Genomic DNA, 14,788 nt, shown 5'->3' with positions numbered 1-14,788 from the left:
TCATATTTTGGAAATCTGAAAAAAAAGGCAGGTTTCAAAATTTTAAAACTTGCAAAACCGGAGGAAAATCCTGAAAAAATGATAACTTTTTCCCACTTCGTGGTCGGTTGACTATAAAAAAAGGTCAAAACGTTCGCGCTCAACGCCCAAAATACAGTTTCACGTTATCAGATGGTTGGCTAAAAAAAGGTCAATTTTCCGGCCCAGCTCCCGAAATAGCCGCCGGAACGTTACTATTGTGCTGACTTATTGTGTCTCAGTCGAATTTGGCCCTATATCTAACCAAAATTCTCAAAATAGAGGACAAAATCTCAAAAAAGAGTACATTTGGGCGTCCTCCGAGCACACTTTCAAAAAAGTCAAAAAACAGGAGAAATACTCCTAAAGGAGGACGTAAGGTAACCCTAAGATTTGTCCTCCTTTTTCGGGTTTTTGAAAATGTCCTCCGAGGACGCCTAAATATCCTACTTTTTGAGATTTTGCCTTCTACTTTTAGAAATGTAGGGCAAATTGGACTGATGATATACAGTAAATCAGCACTGAAGTAACGCTCCGGCGGCTATTTCGGGAGCTGAGCCGGTTAGTTTTTAGTCAACCGACCACGAAGTGGGAAAAACTTACCATTTCTTGAAGATTTTCCTCCGGTATTCTAAGTTTGAAAATTTCGAAAAAGTGTCCTTCATTCCCGATTACAAAATATGGTAACCCTAATTTTATTATAACTTGGAATTTGCATTCAAATTCCTTGAAGAGCTTCGGTGTTTGTAAGCGCTGTTAGGGAGCCACCAACAAACATACTTTTAGAACCGATGCCCTATGGAATATCCAATCTGTTCACGCGGTCATTGGGACTGACTTAGGCCACATCATTCGTGCAGCAGATTAAATTTTACGCCCCAAACCCACTCGATAAAAATTCAAGAGGTAATTTCTTGTTGCTATTTACATCTCCATTTCACAACATCGCAATTGCTAATCATTTGGGAATTAAGTGCTGTTTTCCGTAACACCCGTCAAGGGCTCTTATGATACCGTGATTGTATCTATATCAAGTTGCGTAATTTCAAATCAATCCTTTATCGTCATACTAGTCGATGGGATTTTTATTGAAGCCGATTGTTATGATAATTTAGGCCGACTATAGGAAGGAAAGATACGTCACAGAGGTTGAAAGGCTTAGCTTTGGGTACATGATCGTAAGGACTCAGCACTACTATAGCTATAGCAGACAATGTGTTATTGCGATTTCGTTCACGTTTTTGTCTCATACTCATCAACAGGCCTACTTCAAAAATCGAGACACAATGTCAACAGCGCATAGCTTATTATGTGCATTGTTATCGGCGCAGCTATGGCATAGGCCTGTCACACCAGCAGAAATGTTGATTTTCTTGACACGCTGAAGGATTTACTTCTAGTTTTCCCGTTTCGACATTTTGTAACATTCCATGGTAGCTTACGCGAACCGCGATTGAAACATTAAAGCGGTATAAAATATATTTGACTTCCACATCATTTTGGGTCACTTGCATGGAATCTGTTCTAACCATTAGTGATCTTTACTCAGACCGACTGTCGTCAGTTTTCGGCAGTGGTATGGAGTTGAAATGGGTGTTCATTTATTTTTTTCCAACAAGACACTATATGACTCTAAGTTTTTGTTCATTCCGTAGATGCTTCACAGAAAACTAAGCAGCGTATTCATGCAATGATTCAGCGACAGATCGCATCTTTATTCTTCAATGGATACATCGTATTGTTCTATGCAGTTGCGTATCTTTTCTATTTAACGTCCTCACTATCAGGTGAGTGTCGTCTACCTGGGTAAACTATAGGCACATCCATAGGCGCCGAGTTACGGGGTGGCGGGGTGGCGCAGCCACCCCATGACACATTTATGGGGTGGCGGCCACCCCATACAAAATCCTTGAACGCCCGCCGTCTGCGATTTCAACGTTATGTACAATTCTATTCTCTGGCCAGTTCGATACGAGATCATCAGCGCTGTCAATTAGCGAGTACTACTATTTACCATTATCCGATACGCGCGAGAATAATTGAGTACGCAGCTTCGCCAGCGACGACGAACGAGTGCTTTAAAACGCCCCGATAAATTGTAATCCGTGATTAGTAATCACAATCATACAATCGAAGCGACGTCTTTTTCGGCACGCGTTTACGACGTCGATTTCGACACGCGTGGGCTGAGGCTGAGATACACCATCTCCTCCCTAGACCAGACAAGCGAATTCACGTTCTCCTTCTCTTAATTAAATTGTATTTCCGCGCATATCCGTTTACAAAATAATTCTTGAGTTAGTTTTGTGATAGTCTCTTTAATTGGAGCGCGAAATAGGACAGTGTGTTTGTGTAATGTGTATGCATGCGAATTGAAAGTCATCCCTGCGCAAAGTGCGCATATTCATTAGGCTACTTTAACAAGGCTTTGCCAACTTTTATCGGGAAATGCAGCAATGCAGCTCAAACGTCGTTATATTGAGCAAAGAATTGTCGCGATGTCAGACTCGCAAGTTGAGAAATTACTGATAGATGCGGGGTCTCTCGTTTGCTATCATCTGGGGGCTACAAATTCGTGTCTGCTTTATACACTCCACACACGTATTCCCTCGATGTCACTTGTCAGTGTTTGATTTGTTGTTATAACTGCGCACTGTGCAGTGCACGGCGTTGAATCATGTTGTCAAATATTGATGCAACACGATATTCTCGGTGGCGCAAATTCTTAATTTATTCGATTAGTTTGAATTGGGAACTTATATGTTCCAATAAACTTCATTGCTGGGCGGACTCTATCGAGCGCAACCGTGTCCTGGATCGAATTACAAACAATTGGGATTTGTATTTCTATTGATAAGGTCTCTGCAATAACTAGGGCTGGGCAAAATCGAGTACCTGAGTGATTCGATTCTGAATCACGTAAAATGCTTCGAGTCGAGTCGAGTAATCGAGTATCACTCATTATGACGTCACAACACAATGTATTATGTCAAAGTTCAAATATGTACCTTTTATGCGACCACAAAGAATATAATTCCTGATATCCATCACATTAAGGTTGCTTTGGCATATTTTCGTCCATATCGATTTCATGGCACTTGGTGACAATGTTGCGGATGATCATGCCTTCGGAAATATGTCATTTCATGTAACGTTCGTAGCTTTGTACTATATGTTTCGTATGCTACGATGCGGCCAATATAGGTTTCAAGGCTTCAACAGTGAAAATTGATATCGAAACTATAATTATCGTTGATAAATTAACTTTCAGTGGCGAGGAGCGTATAATTTCAGTACTCGAAAAAATCGTATTTTACTACTCGACTCGAATCATTAAAATTATTACTCGATTCAGATTCGAGTACTCGAATCATTGTGCCCAGCCCTAGCAATAACACATGGATATTAAAATCGCACCATTTCACGATCAAATTCGACTGGATGATCGCGGTCTCCGTAGGCCCCGGGCTGATATTAACCAGCGCGTTGTCAGTAATAAAACCCTATTTGCGTTGTCAGGGAGTTACTCATTTAAAACTAGAAATCCCGTCCTTTTGAAATGCCAATTCACTAATTCGCATTATCGATGCTGCGTACTGCAAATTAGCGAGAATCATTTGTATTCGTAATGGGTCATTGCCACCTGATGAGCGCTATCATCGCAGGTTTGATTTGGCGCACCCGCATGCAGGCCTGCGCGCTATAATCGCTGATATGAACATTGGACAAATGGACATATGAATATTGAACAATCCCGTGCACCAGGCTAGGCCTGATATCGTTACCTGCCTGAACTATCGAGTCTACAGCAGGACTGGCGCATGTGATAACATTGCTGGCCTAAACTATTGCGTCTGCTACAGGCCTCGCATGATTTGCCTGCTATCTCTACTTATGCGATTGTTTTGTGATACAGCGTGAACTTGAACAACTTTGAATCTGCGCAATTGGCAACGAACAGTCTCGAACGGACGTAACTGATTAGCGCTTATACTAAAACATCAGAAGATGTGTGTTAAGGCCGAGTTATCAAAAGATACGACAGGCCTGAATCACCTGAAATATGTGCCTACAGAGCAGATTCCGCAGCAGACTTCAATCGTATTAATTTGTGATATAGTTCGTCGTCACCGAGGTTGCGTATTCGATTGTTCGCGCGCGTGTTGGTGGCTGGGTAGTGAATTGTTGATATTAAAGCGAGATCGAGGAATCACTAATTAACCGCTGAACTCGCTGGCAATCTTACGCGAAAATGCGTCAACACAAGGAAGCTTGTCCTATCCATGTATTATGGGTAGTTACTGATTTACGCACGTACTTAACGGTAATAAATTGATCCTAACTTGATAAATTTGAAATAAATTCAAACCCCTCCCTTTTTATTCAAACCCCTCCCTTTTTCATCTCGCCACCCCATGTAAAAATAAAAGTCGGCGCCTATGGGCACATCTACAGTAGCTTATACCTACCAACTACAGCTATATACAATACAAATTCTGGAGTGGTATCCAATCTACAAATTTAACAACAAAATTCGCTTGATAAACGGCTGGCACGTTTTGCATATGGTTGAGCGTTTTGACCTTACAAATATTGTTATATCTTCTCCATTTTGCAGCAGTCGACCTCACTCTAGTCAACGAGCAGCCCGTCGTAAGAACCGGGGTCATTTCATATTTCAAATGCGTTTCGGACTCACCGAACCTTCCGTATGATGTATTTACGCGTGTTATGGACACAGGTGGGTATAGTTAGGGCTGCATTTGAAACAAAAATCAAGTTAAAACAAACATCTTTAAAACAAGGCCCTTGTTTAAATCATGTTTTTTTATGCTTTTTAAGCCATGACGTCACAAATATTAAATTGTGACGTTATAGTGGATTGGTATTGACAATTGAAAATATAGAATAAATATATCTCCTTTGACGAAATATCTACGTACTATAGCTGTTGAACCGACTATTTTGAGGGTTCCAACCATCCCATATCGTATACGTCGGCTATACCGGGTGGTAATTGTCCGTAGGCTCATACAACATATTTTTGGAAAGTAATTACACAATTATAGCATAATTTTACAACTTGAAAAAACAAACATTTTTAAAAGGCCTATGTGTAAAACCCCGTTGGTTTTAAATGCAACCCAAAGTGCATTCATGGAAACATGTTGCGAACATAGTCGGTATATATTTCGACCGTAGCGCGACGAAAAATTTCGAGATTTGACATATTTTGTCGAATGTCAACTTGCATTGAGAACGCAGGGATATAAGGGATATATAGAACTATTGTTATACTATCATCATCATCATATTACCCTACTACACCACATACTGCGACGCCATTTTTCTTCAGCGCCCCCATACCGCCCCTGAGCCCAGGCCTCCATATCGCCCCCTCAAAATCGAAATCGACCCTGTGGGCGCAGGACACTGGACGCTGGACCAATGGCATAAGTTAACGCAGTAAATTTTTACTCAATTAAAATAAGGAGTGCGAAAGTAGGAAGTAAACAGTTAGAACATTACTCTGGTAAGAATAGTTTCTAAAAATCGTTTTGATTGGGGGTCGCAAACGTTTGACAATTAATCTGATAGCATTGATGGGTTGACTAGAAAAAAGGTATCTTTATATAACTTAACCCCCGAAAGACACGTTCCCACTTATAACCGATTGGAGTTAACTTTTTTCTTAGGCAACCTTGCCGTCGAAATCCAGATTTCATGTATATTATGTGATTTTCATTTGCCTCTGTACGATCGCCCGACTCTCAAAACATTAAAGGAAGAAATTTATGCGTCCTCGGATGATCTTAGATTTCTTGAAAACGGAGGACAAATCCACCTAGAGGAAGACATAGAGTGACCCTATCTTATTACGTTTCGCTCACAAAAGTGATACAAACTTTATTTTAAAACTACTTTCTACTTTTCAAAAATCTAAACTGTAGCAAAAATTACCACGTGAGTAAGGAGTATAAGCGCGCGAAGCCTACTTTAGTACTTTGAAAAAGTAAAAGTACGTCGTTGCTGATCACCTCTGCAGTCTGGATGCTACCAGCAAATATCGCCCTTTTGTAAAGCTTTGCCTTCCAGTTATGCAAACAGGTAATCAAGGTAGTCCTCGATTAGGCTTACCATATTTTGGGAATCTAAAAAGAGGACACGTTTTCAGAAATTTGAGACTTGCAAAACCGGAGAAGAATTCTCAAAAACCGGTGAATTTTTCCCACTCTGTGATCGGTTGACTAAAAATAGGTCATCTGTTCCGCTCAGAGCTCAAAATACCGTTTTTCTTACCGCATTGCTAGGTGGATGACTAAAAAAAAGGTCATCTTCTCCGCTCAGAGCTCAAAATACCGTTTTTCTTCCCGCATTGCTAGGTGGATGACTAAAAAAAAGGTTATCTTTTCCGCTCAGAGCTCAAAATACCGTTTTTCTTCACGTATTGCTAGGTGGATGACTAAAAAAAGGTCATCTTCTCCGCTCAGAGCTCAAAGTACCGTTTTTCTTCCCGCATTGCTAGGTGGATGACTAAAAAAAAGGTTATCTTTTCCGCTCAGAGCTCAAAATACCGTTTTTCTTCCCGCATTGCTAGGTGGATGACTAAAGAAAAAAAAAAGTCATAGTTCCGCCCAGAGCTAAAATAACCGTTTTTCACTCCAAAATACCAGGCGGAGCGTCAGTTCTGTGCTAATTTACGGCATATCACTCGCATTCTGCTCTAAATCTGACCTCAAAAAAGAGGACAAAATCTCAAAAAAGAGGACAAAAGGGCGTCCTCCGAGGACACTTTCAAAAAAGTCAAAAAAGAGGACAAATCCTCTTAAAAGAGGACGTATGGTAACCCTATCCTCGATAGCACTTAAGCATATGATTATAAAAGTAATGCTTTAATGCCCAAGCCCAAGTGTAACCCGGTATCTAAGTTTGAAGAGTAATCAAGGTTCCATTCCATTTATTCAGGCTCTGGAGCATACTTGACATCCATGGCTCATTCTGGTCCGATTTCACCCGAATCATGGCCCGGGAAGCGCCTGGCTCTTTTCCCCGAAGGCGGCCTAAAACGAACTGGAGTATTCTCGTGCAACATCGGCAGCAACGGCAACGATCAGACAGCGATAGGAATAAAAATTGGTAAAACGGAACATTTTAGTCACTGGAGAAAGATATGTCGTGTGTATTCATGTAAATTGTATGCATTTAGGTGCCAGCGGTAATGTATGGCCGGACGAGTTTACCGTAACCGCCAGCCTCTCGGAAGACATCAATCTCGCGTTTCGCTCCCACAGCGGTGGGCGGGTGGTGTGGAGACACAATGGGATAATTATGTCCACTTTACAGACACTGAACCATAGAATATCCTACGTGAAACAATCGGATGCGGGTATCTACGAGTGCTACCAAGTCACGAGAAGGGAACATTTGGAAAATTCTTACAGGTAGAATAATTTATATACAGATGACCCGGAATGGCGTTGTATATACCAGGAATTTTCTCGCGATTAGAATGAACCAAAAAATTGAAATTGGCATCCATGGATGTATGCTAGAGATTAAAAAGCTTCCTATTTGTTCAAAACATATGATGCGTAAGCTGACTATTGGCAGGTAATCCATAAGATTGTAATGTAAAATGTAACAACTTCATACTTTAAAAACAACTTGGATAACAACTCGGATATGTGTAAGCTTGCTCGAAACTCAGTTCGTTTAGGTAACTACCACCAATGTTGTTACTCAACTCATTATTTTGTGTCTATAATATATACGAATACTACACAATTATTTGGTCACGCGCAATTTTATAACATGGAGATTATTACTATATTTTGAATGCCGCACAGACGCTACTTGCCAGGTATAATGTAGACTTACGCTTCTATAGCAGACATATTGACTATATGTGACATGGTAGCCTACTCCAACACGCATGTACTGAAAATACTATTCTTTAGGCCAATAGACCAAGGTATAATGCGACTTATCGTGCGAAACTGCCCTCCAATGAAATGGAGCCCTCCCAATTGTGGACGCTCGTGTCGCTGCATAAACGGAGGAGCGTGTGACGATGCTACGGGGCAGTGCGTTTGCCCGCCAGGGTTCAAAGGTGAAAGATGTGAAGAAGCTTGCGGAGGAAACAGGTAATCCTCTGTTGAGATAAACGAAAATGCAGAGTTTACGTATAGTTAGACGTATTCTTAAAACATACCCACTTCAGTAAGTATAGAACAGGTAAGCAACATCTCCTTCGTTACTCCGAAGAAGTGTAAGTATACTTCATTATTGGTCACCCCTGATAGTCAGTATACGATCGCAATGCATAGGGCAGGCCGCCATCCGAAGTTCCTTGTCCCAAATTTTGAATTTCTGAACATTGATCAAAAAACTTGCATTCAAAACAAAGCCTGAGCCTACGGAAGATCTGCACCAGATATAGACGACGTATACGATATGGCATGGTTGGAAACCTCGAAATCGTCGTCAGTGCAACAGTATAGCATGCATAATTAAAAATTGGTATACGGAACGGATGTTCTTAGATGATGACCGTCAGCCGTAAAAATGCTGCATAACGATGTAGTCCTGGTTAAAGTCATCCGTGTGAGACAGGGGTTGGGAGCTTTTTTCCTCAAAGGAGCTATATTTACCCTATATTTTCAATATTCTATGTTCATTCACGATGACGTAACAATTACAGATTCGTGAAGTCATGGCTAAAAAACAACAACAGAAAAACAGCAATAAAAACAAGCGTGATTCATGTTTTTTTTTTAAATTTATTTTTGTTTTAAATGCAACCTTATAGACACGCCCCTATGCTGTCTATAAAACCACAGTGAAATCGTGACGTAACCAGATCATTTAAGTATATGTGTGTATTCTTGCATCCGATGTGTCTAATGAATACAACTGCTGTATCGACAGGTTCGGAAGCAGTTGCCAACACTCCTGCAAGCCAGGCGGATCAACGCACGGGGCCGACGCCGAGGAATGTAAATCCAGGCAGTTTTGCTTGCTTGACCCTTACGGTTGTTCTTGTGCCACTGGCTTTCAGGGGATGGAATGTACAGATGGTACGCACTTGACTTGGTGGTCTTAATTGTAATGTCATTGCCTTATTTTTACAGTATGTTTTTGATATAAATCGTGGAAGATTTGCAATTTCGGCAACTCGTCACGGTCTTTTGGCAAATATTCGCTGTTATTTGATTTAAGTATCGATTTCATCAAATATCTCATTTCCATAGATTGAAAGAGTTCGTTTTCCTTAGGGAGCGCGAAGTTACGAATTTTACCACATACGAATACTTCAGTACTACCAAGATAAAACTTTATATCAAATCGTGGTCAGTTTCCTGCTATCATGGATCGGTGTTTTGAGTAAAGAGAAATTGCCTTTCTCCTATGGTTTTATACGACGTCCCAGAAATATGGATTTCGGAATTTTGTGACATAAACATAAGTTTTTCATGTTGTTATTTTCATGTGTTTATAGATCTCTTACTGATCCTTAGTATATAGTATATTGACGATCTCGTCCTCTCCGTTTTCAACGCTGTGTCAAGCTTATATTTGCAAATTCAAAATTGATCAGGTTGCTCAGTGGGGACTTACGGAGCAAACTGTAGACAGGAGTGTCATTGCAAAAGACCGGAGCTTTGCAACCGCTTCACGGGAGCTTGTACCATGGGATGCGGTGCTGGTTGGAAAGGACAGTCGTGTCAAGAAGGTTGGTCTTGGTGAAGCATTCTCACAGGCTAAATTGGGTCGCATGTCTACTGGATGCTGTTTTCTCTTACCCTCGACTATGTCCAATTATCCATTCTTCGCTTAGAATGTGACCCGGGGAATTTCGGCGAAGGATGTAACATGGAATGCAATTGTAATGGCGGTGCAGTATGCGATCGGTTTACTGGAGAATGTCCAAGGGGCGAGTGCGAATATCCTTTTACTGGGCGAAGCTGTCAGGTTTGCTATAGGACTATAGGACTGAAATTTGCGTTGGGCATCGATTTAAAATGGAACATCCCTACCATTAAGACTGACCGGATAGACGAGTGTGACTCAAATCCATGCCAATATGGTGGTTCGTGCACGGACCATGTGTTGGACTATTCCTGCTCTTGCGTCAATGGGACTAGCGGAAAAAGTTGTGAAATAGGTAATATTTATGTAGTGTATCAAGGGAGGCCAAGTGCTCTAAATCCACGGATTGAAATCGACCCAGTACTCCCGAACGGCTACAGGTTGCCACTTGATCAATATAATCAATCTTTCGGGAGTAGTTAGCGGATCGTCATTGTGAGTTACAACTAAAAGACGCCCTTCGGTTAATGCCCTTCCATCCTCCGTAGTTTGACACCCTTACCTGTCTAGACCAATGATTCCCAATCGGGGCTCCCAGCTAGCATTCTTGTGGCTCCCATTGACGTTTGAAAATACCACAAAAATATTAAAAAATCAATTTACAACCAATGAAATAAAATTCATATTCAAAATTACCTTGCTGGGCTTGGAGTCTGGAATTTATAATTAAGGGTGGACCAATTCCTCTGCTGTCGAGTACCGATTTTCTACTCAGACAGATATCGAGCTGAAGCAATTATACTTGGATTTTGTAGTCAAGTTCCAGAAGAAAAGTATACCAACTTAATAACTAATGCCCAGAAAAACGATTCTATATTTGGATCAACCTAGGTATGTGAAGCACTTTTCAGCAAAATGGTCAGAATCAAAAATCAATATCGCAATTGATTGATATAATGAATGTATTCGACCGGCTCCAAACGTACTCTGAAATTTGAAATGCGGCTCCGACACCAAAAAAGGTTGGGTTCCACTGACCTAGACTATATATTTCGCTCTGAAATATTTTGCCACGTTGCAGATGTGGACGAATGCGAAAGTAATCCATGCCAACACAATTCCACTTGCCAAGACGACGGTATAATGTCTTTCAGTTGTGAATGCGTGTCGGGATATACCGGTGTGACATGCGAATCGGGTATGTAGTTGCTCGCTGTCGTATATCTATATAGCCTGTACCTCCGGCCAATTAACGCATCTGCACATTTCGTGAACATCCTCTTTAGAGACAATGCAGCACAACACGGTCGTCGTGAAGGTGGAAATACGTTGCTTCATATAAGTTGCCTAAGTTGCCTTTAAGTTATTTAAGACATCTACCACATGGGTAATGCTTTTCACTTCCGCCGAAATTTATCAATGGCGAAGTCTTTATCTCTAATAAAGCACTGTAATACGGTCCGTTGCATGTACGATTCCTATCTATTATTACGTCACTCGCATCGACGACTTGCTGCTTCGTGTTATTACTTGAAATTGACCTATTATTTCCTATAACTGCGGTAGACTATAGCTGACATCAACCTTACAGCCAGACCAACCGATTTACAGTTACAGGTATTAGTGGCATAACAATCGCCACCGATTTAAGGGTATCATTACTACAGCGTTTATTTGAAATCTCCGATTACGTTTCAGATATCGACGATTGTGTCGATCACAGCTGCGTGAATGGCGCAACGTGCGTTGATGAAGTCGATGCCTACAAGTGTGCTTGCGAATCCGGGTACATCGGGACATATTGTGAAGGTATATTATGGAGTGTTGTGTTGTGCTGCTCTAAACTATTCCACAATCATACACCATGATTCAAGATATATTCGATGCATTACAAATTGCTACCACGTTTGAGCAACGACATGCTACAAGTCAACAGCTAACGAATCATAATAAAAAATATCGGCTTGGTGTAAATGACTATTGTAGTTGAAAAACACCATGGATACCACAACCACCACCACCACCAACAACAACAACACCGAGGTCGACTCCGGAATTCCTACCTAAGTGTTTGGAGGTTCATCGAGGCTCCTCCTCGCCATATCATCCGTGTAAGCCAGGGGTGGGCAAAATAAGAAGCAGAAAATGCTGTCGTGGGCAGGCTCAAAATTTTTAGCTATTTCCTCCTGCGTATTAATGTTATTTCTAAATTGAAAGCAATGAATTACATTGCTAATAAATGCTGCTCAGTTGATGAATTGATACGAGAAATTTCCATTTGATTCATTTTGAACTCTCTTCAAAACCCCCATCCGCATTTTTATATCAGAATACATGTATTTGAAATACTACAAAGGTTATTGTCTTGGTCGCTGCCTTCCGAACAGTGAGTGGCTTGGTGAAATCGCCTTGTTGTTGAGCGACGCTTGCAGTTTTATTGGTGGTGGTATTATGGATGATGATGTCTCATAGTAATTATGGACACAGATTGACTTATTTTACGAATTAGGGATTTGGACGCGCATCAAGTAACAATTTGAAGCACAGACTTTGTAATGCGTATAATGTGACAATGACAACAAAGAAGGTTTGAACCAAACTATATGGAAAGAGTGACTTCTTGTGACTATAATTGTTACGGCATACTTTGCTACATTTGCTTTATTTTGAATTTGGATTACGGATGCGAGGAACGTAGCTTCGAAGTAAACCAATTTCTGTTCAGGTTCAGTTTATATAGCCTATGGTTTTATGCCACGCAGCAATATTTAAAAGTATAGGTTTTATGTTCTAAATTTCAAGCAATTTGTCGCGGGTCGCTCAGAATAGCTCCGTGGGTCGCACTTTGCCCAGGTCTGGTGTCTTATAAAAAGTCTGGAAGAGGGCCGTGCTATGATTCGGCAGCTACGGAAAAAAGTGAAAAAAATTGGCCTGGTGTAAATGACCACAGTAGTCGACAGACACAATGAATACCACAAGCAACTACAACATGTATAGATTAACGAAGGCAGGAGCATTCGCATGCAATCAACGATGACAACATTATAGTGATTAGTGGCATTATGGTGATTTGTTTCTGGTACGTTTGGGCGATTCCAATATCTTTCCACTGTGGCAATACCGACAATCCTGACGGGAGGTCAAGTAAAAATTGGCCCACGCAAAGATCCATAATCATTTATAACTTGCGCCCAAATTTTCGAAACACCTCTCCAATCTGTAACAATTTTTGCGCCTTGCGCGACCATATCTAATTCTGGAAACTATTCATGGCAAGATCATTCGCGGTTTCGGTGTGTATAGTAATCTGATATCCATATATAGATTAGTCCGGAGCTCACCGGACTTGGACATGGACATTGGACAGTTTAACATGGGTAATTGGCGTCTAGTTAGTCCATTACGACTATATGGCCTGGAATCCGGTCGTAGGCTACATGAGTAATCGAAATGCGGCCGTGAAGAGCAAACATGTTGGCCATCCCTGCTATAGTGTAATTGGCCATGGTCACACTGCGTCATTCGCAAAGATGCACCACGCCATTTCCAAAGTGCCCACCTATACGATTAACCGCTAAAAGTATGTGACCCCGCGACCAATTCTAATTTTTGAAGTTATTTACTTGAATTCCTACTCCTACTTGAACTAATTTTAACATTTGAATGGTATATTCATATTGAAATAAAGCCGAATATTGTCGGCTGACACTCTTCAGGGGTAATCTTCAGCAACTATATAGTAGAGAATGGGAAAGAATATTGTATATCAACAATCGTACCACCAAATATGACGTCACCGGCATTAAATTTCGAATAATCGGAGCTAAATTTTGACATGTATTTGATTTTGTTATGTTCACATGTAACTGAGTATAGATATCTACGAAGTCACGTCTACTTTAAACTCTGAAAATATATATATTTAGAAATATGCTCCATCGGTACATATTACGTCAAGGAGACCGAGAGTTGCGAAGTTTGCGCGCCTACCTCCTACCAAAGCAAGTCGGGACAGGCATTCTGCATACCGTGCCCGCTCGGTACCGCAAGTAAACGGAATGGAAGCATCAGCGTTGACGAATGTCCGTGAGCAACTATTAATTCGTATTATTCCCCCGTTAAACACTTGTTCTATTTCAGGCGAGGTGAAGGCAAACACTTCGAACAATGGCGCCGTATTTATAATTGTCGGACTGATGGTTGCTGTGGCTCTTGCGGCTGCGTCCGGGCTTATTTGGTACTACGGATTCCACAGGAAGAAAAATCGCTTAGAGAGAGTCACGATTCGTCACGCGTGGTGATGTATAGAGTCTACGGTAGTGGTGCTGGTGCCCGAACCGTGGTACATGTTACGAGTGGTCCTATAGTGACTTCAGCTTACTTGTAATTTGCGCACTGTTGCGCAAGTTGTTATCGCAATATTCGTATTAGGAGAGCCTTTGCCGAATTCTACGAAACCTTTTCAATACGGATGTGGAAAAACCAGGCAAGGCGGCTCCAAACATCTTCATATCAATCTGTTCGATAAGAAGAAACCGATTGAAGCTTTCATCAAAACTATTTATCGCTTGGACTTTTATGTTTTTCTCTACTGATCTTATTTAAACTTTATGGGCTATACGCGTTAGTTTTCCTGGTATACCGACACGATGTAGGCCGATATATGTTATTGAAGATATTCTTGTCATATCGAACTCATTGTTATACGCGAGCGCTGTTTAGTGTCTATTACTCTATACATAAGCTCAAAATTATGTACAATTAAAGGAGCTTGGGAATCCCTGACTACAGTGAAATACTTGATATACACCAAGCTTAGAGCGCCTTGAAGAGAACAAGCAAAATCATGGCAAGCAAATACGATGACCTTTCGCCCTCCTGACAACAGAAACTATATCTTCATCTTATAACCATTCACTGATGAGTCTATACCTGCTTGTTGCGATTCTCACGTTCGATG

The 14,788-nt window shown here is 41.0% G+C and overlaps 1 protein-coding gene across 2 annotated transcripts; it reads left to right on the top strand.

Annotated features, from left to right (window-relative positions):
* The first annotated feature begins 548 nt into the window (after positions 1–548).
* On the top strand, positions 549–14,680 carry LOC145439079 (uncharacterized). 2 transcript variants are annotated; one of them, XM_080316554.1, is made up of 13 exons: positions 549–1,805; positions 4,640–4,759; positions 6,985–7,155; positions 7,226–7,460; positions 7,977–8,162; positions 8,947–9,095; positions 9,617–9,751; positions 9,857–9,990; positions 10,063–10,183; positions 10,910–11,026; positions 11,527–11,637; positions 13,755–13,910; positions 13,969–14,680. In XM_080316554.1, the coding sequence occupies exons 1-13, from the start codon at positions 1,709–1,711 to the stop codon at positions 14,127–14,129; spliced, it is 1,893 nt and encodes a 630-aa protein (XP_080172680.1). In that variant the 5' UTR covers positions 549–1,708; the 3' UTR covers positions 14,130–14,680. The 2 variants fall into 2 exon arrangements, with proteins under 2 accessions (XP_080172680.1, XP_080172679.1); XM_080316553.1 differs by having other exon boundaries at positions 550–1,805; positions 4,637–4,759.
* The last annotated feature ends 108 nt before the right edge of the window (positions 14,681–14,788 follow it).

The sequence above is a fragment of the Botryllus schlosseri genome, chromosome 5, assembly GCF_051294905.1.
Source record: "Botryllus schlosseri isolate E-star chromosome 5, Bs_hap1, whole genome shotgun sequence".
NCBI lineage: Eukaryota > Metazoa > Chordata > Ascidiacea > Stolidobranchia > Styelidae > Botryllus > Botryllus schlosseri.
This window is presented reverse-complemented; position numbering and strand designations above follow the sequence as displayed.

Coding starts and splice junctions, on each gene's coding strand:
- LOC145439079 (XM_080316553.1), top strand. CDS start 1,709: ATGATTCAGCGACAGATCGCATCTTTATTCTTCAATGGATACATCGTA. Junction 7,156..7,225: donor AGCGATAGGAATAAAAATTG/GTAAAACGGAAC, acceptor GTATGCATTTAG/GTGCCAGCGGTAATGTATGG. Junction 11,027..11,526: donor CGGTGTGACATGCGAATCGG/GTATGTAGTTGC, acceptor ATTACGTTTCAG/ATATCGACGATTGTGTCGAT.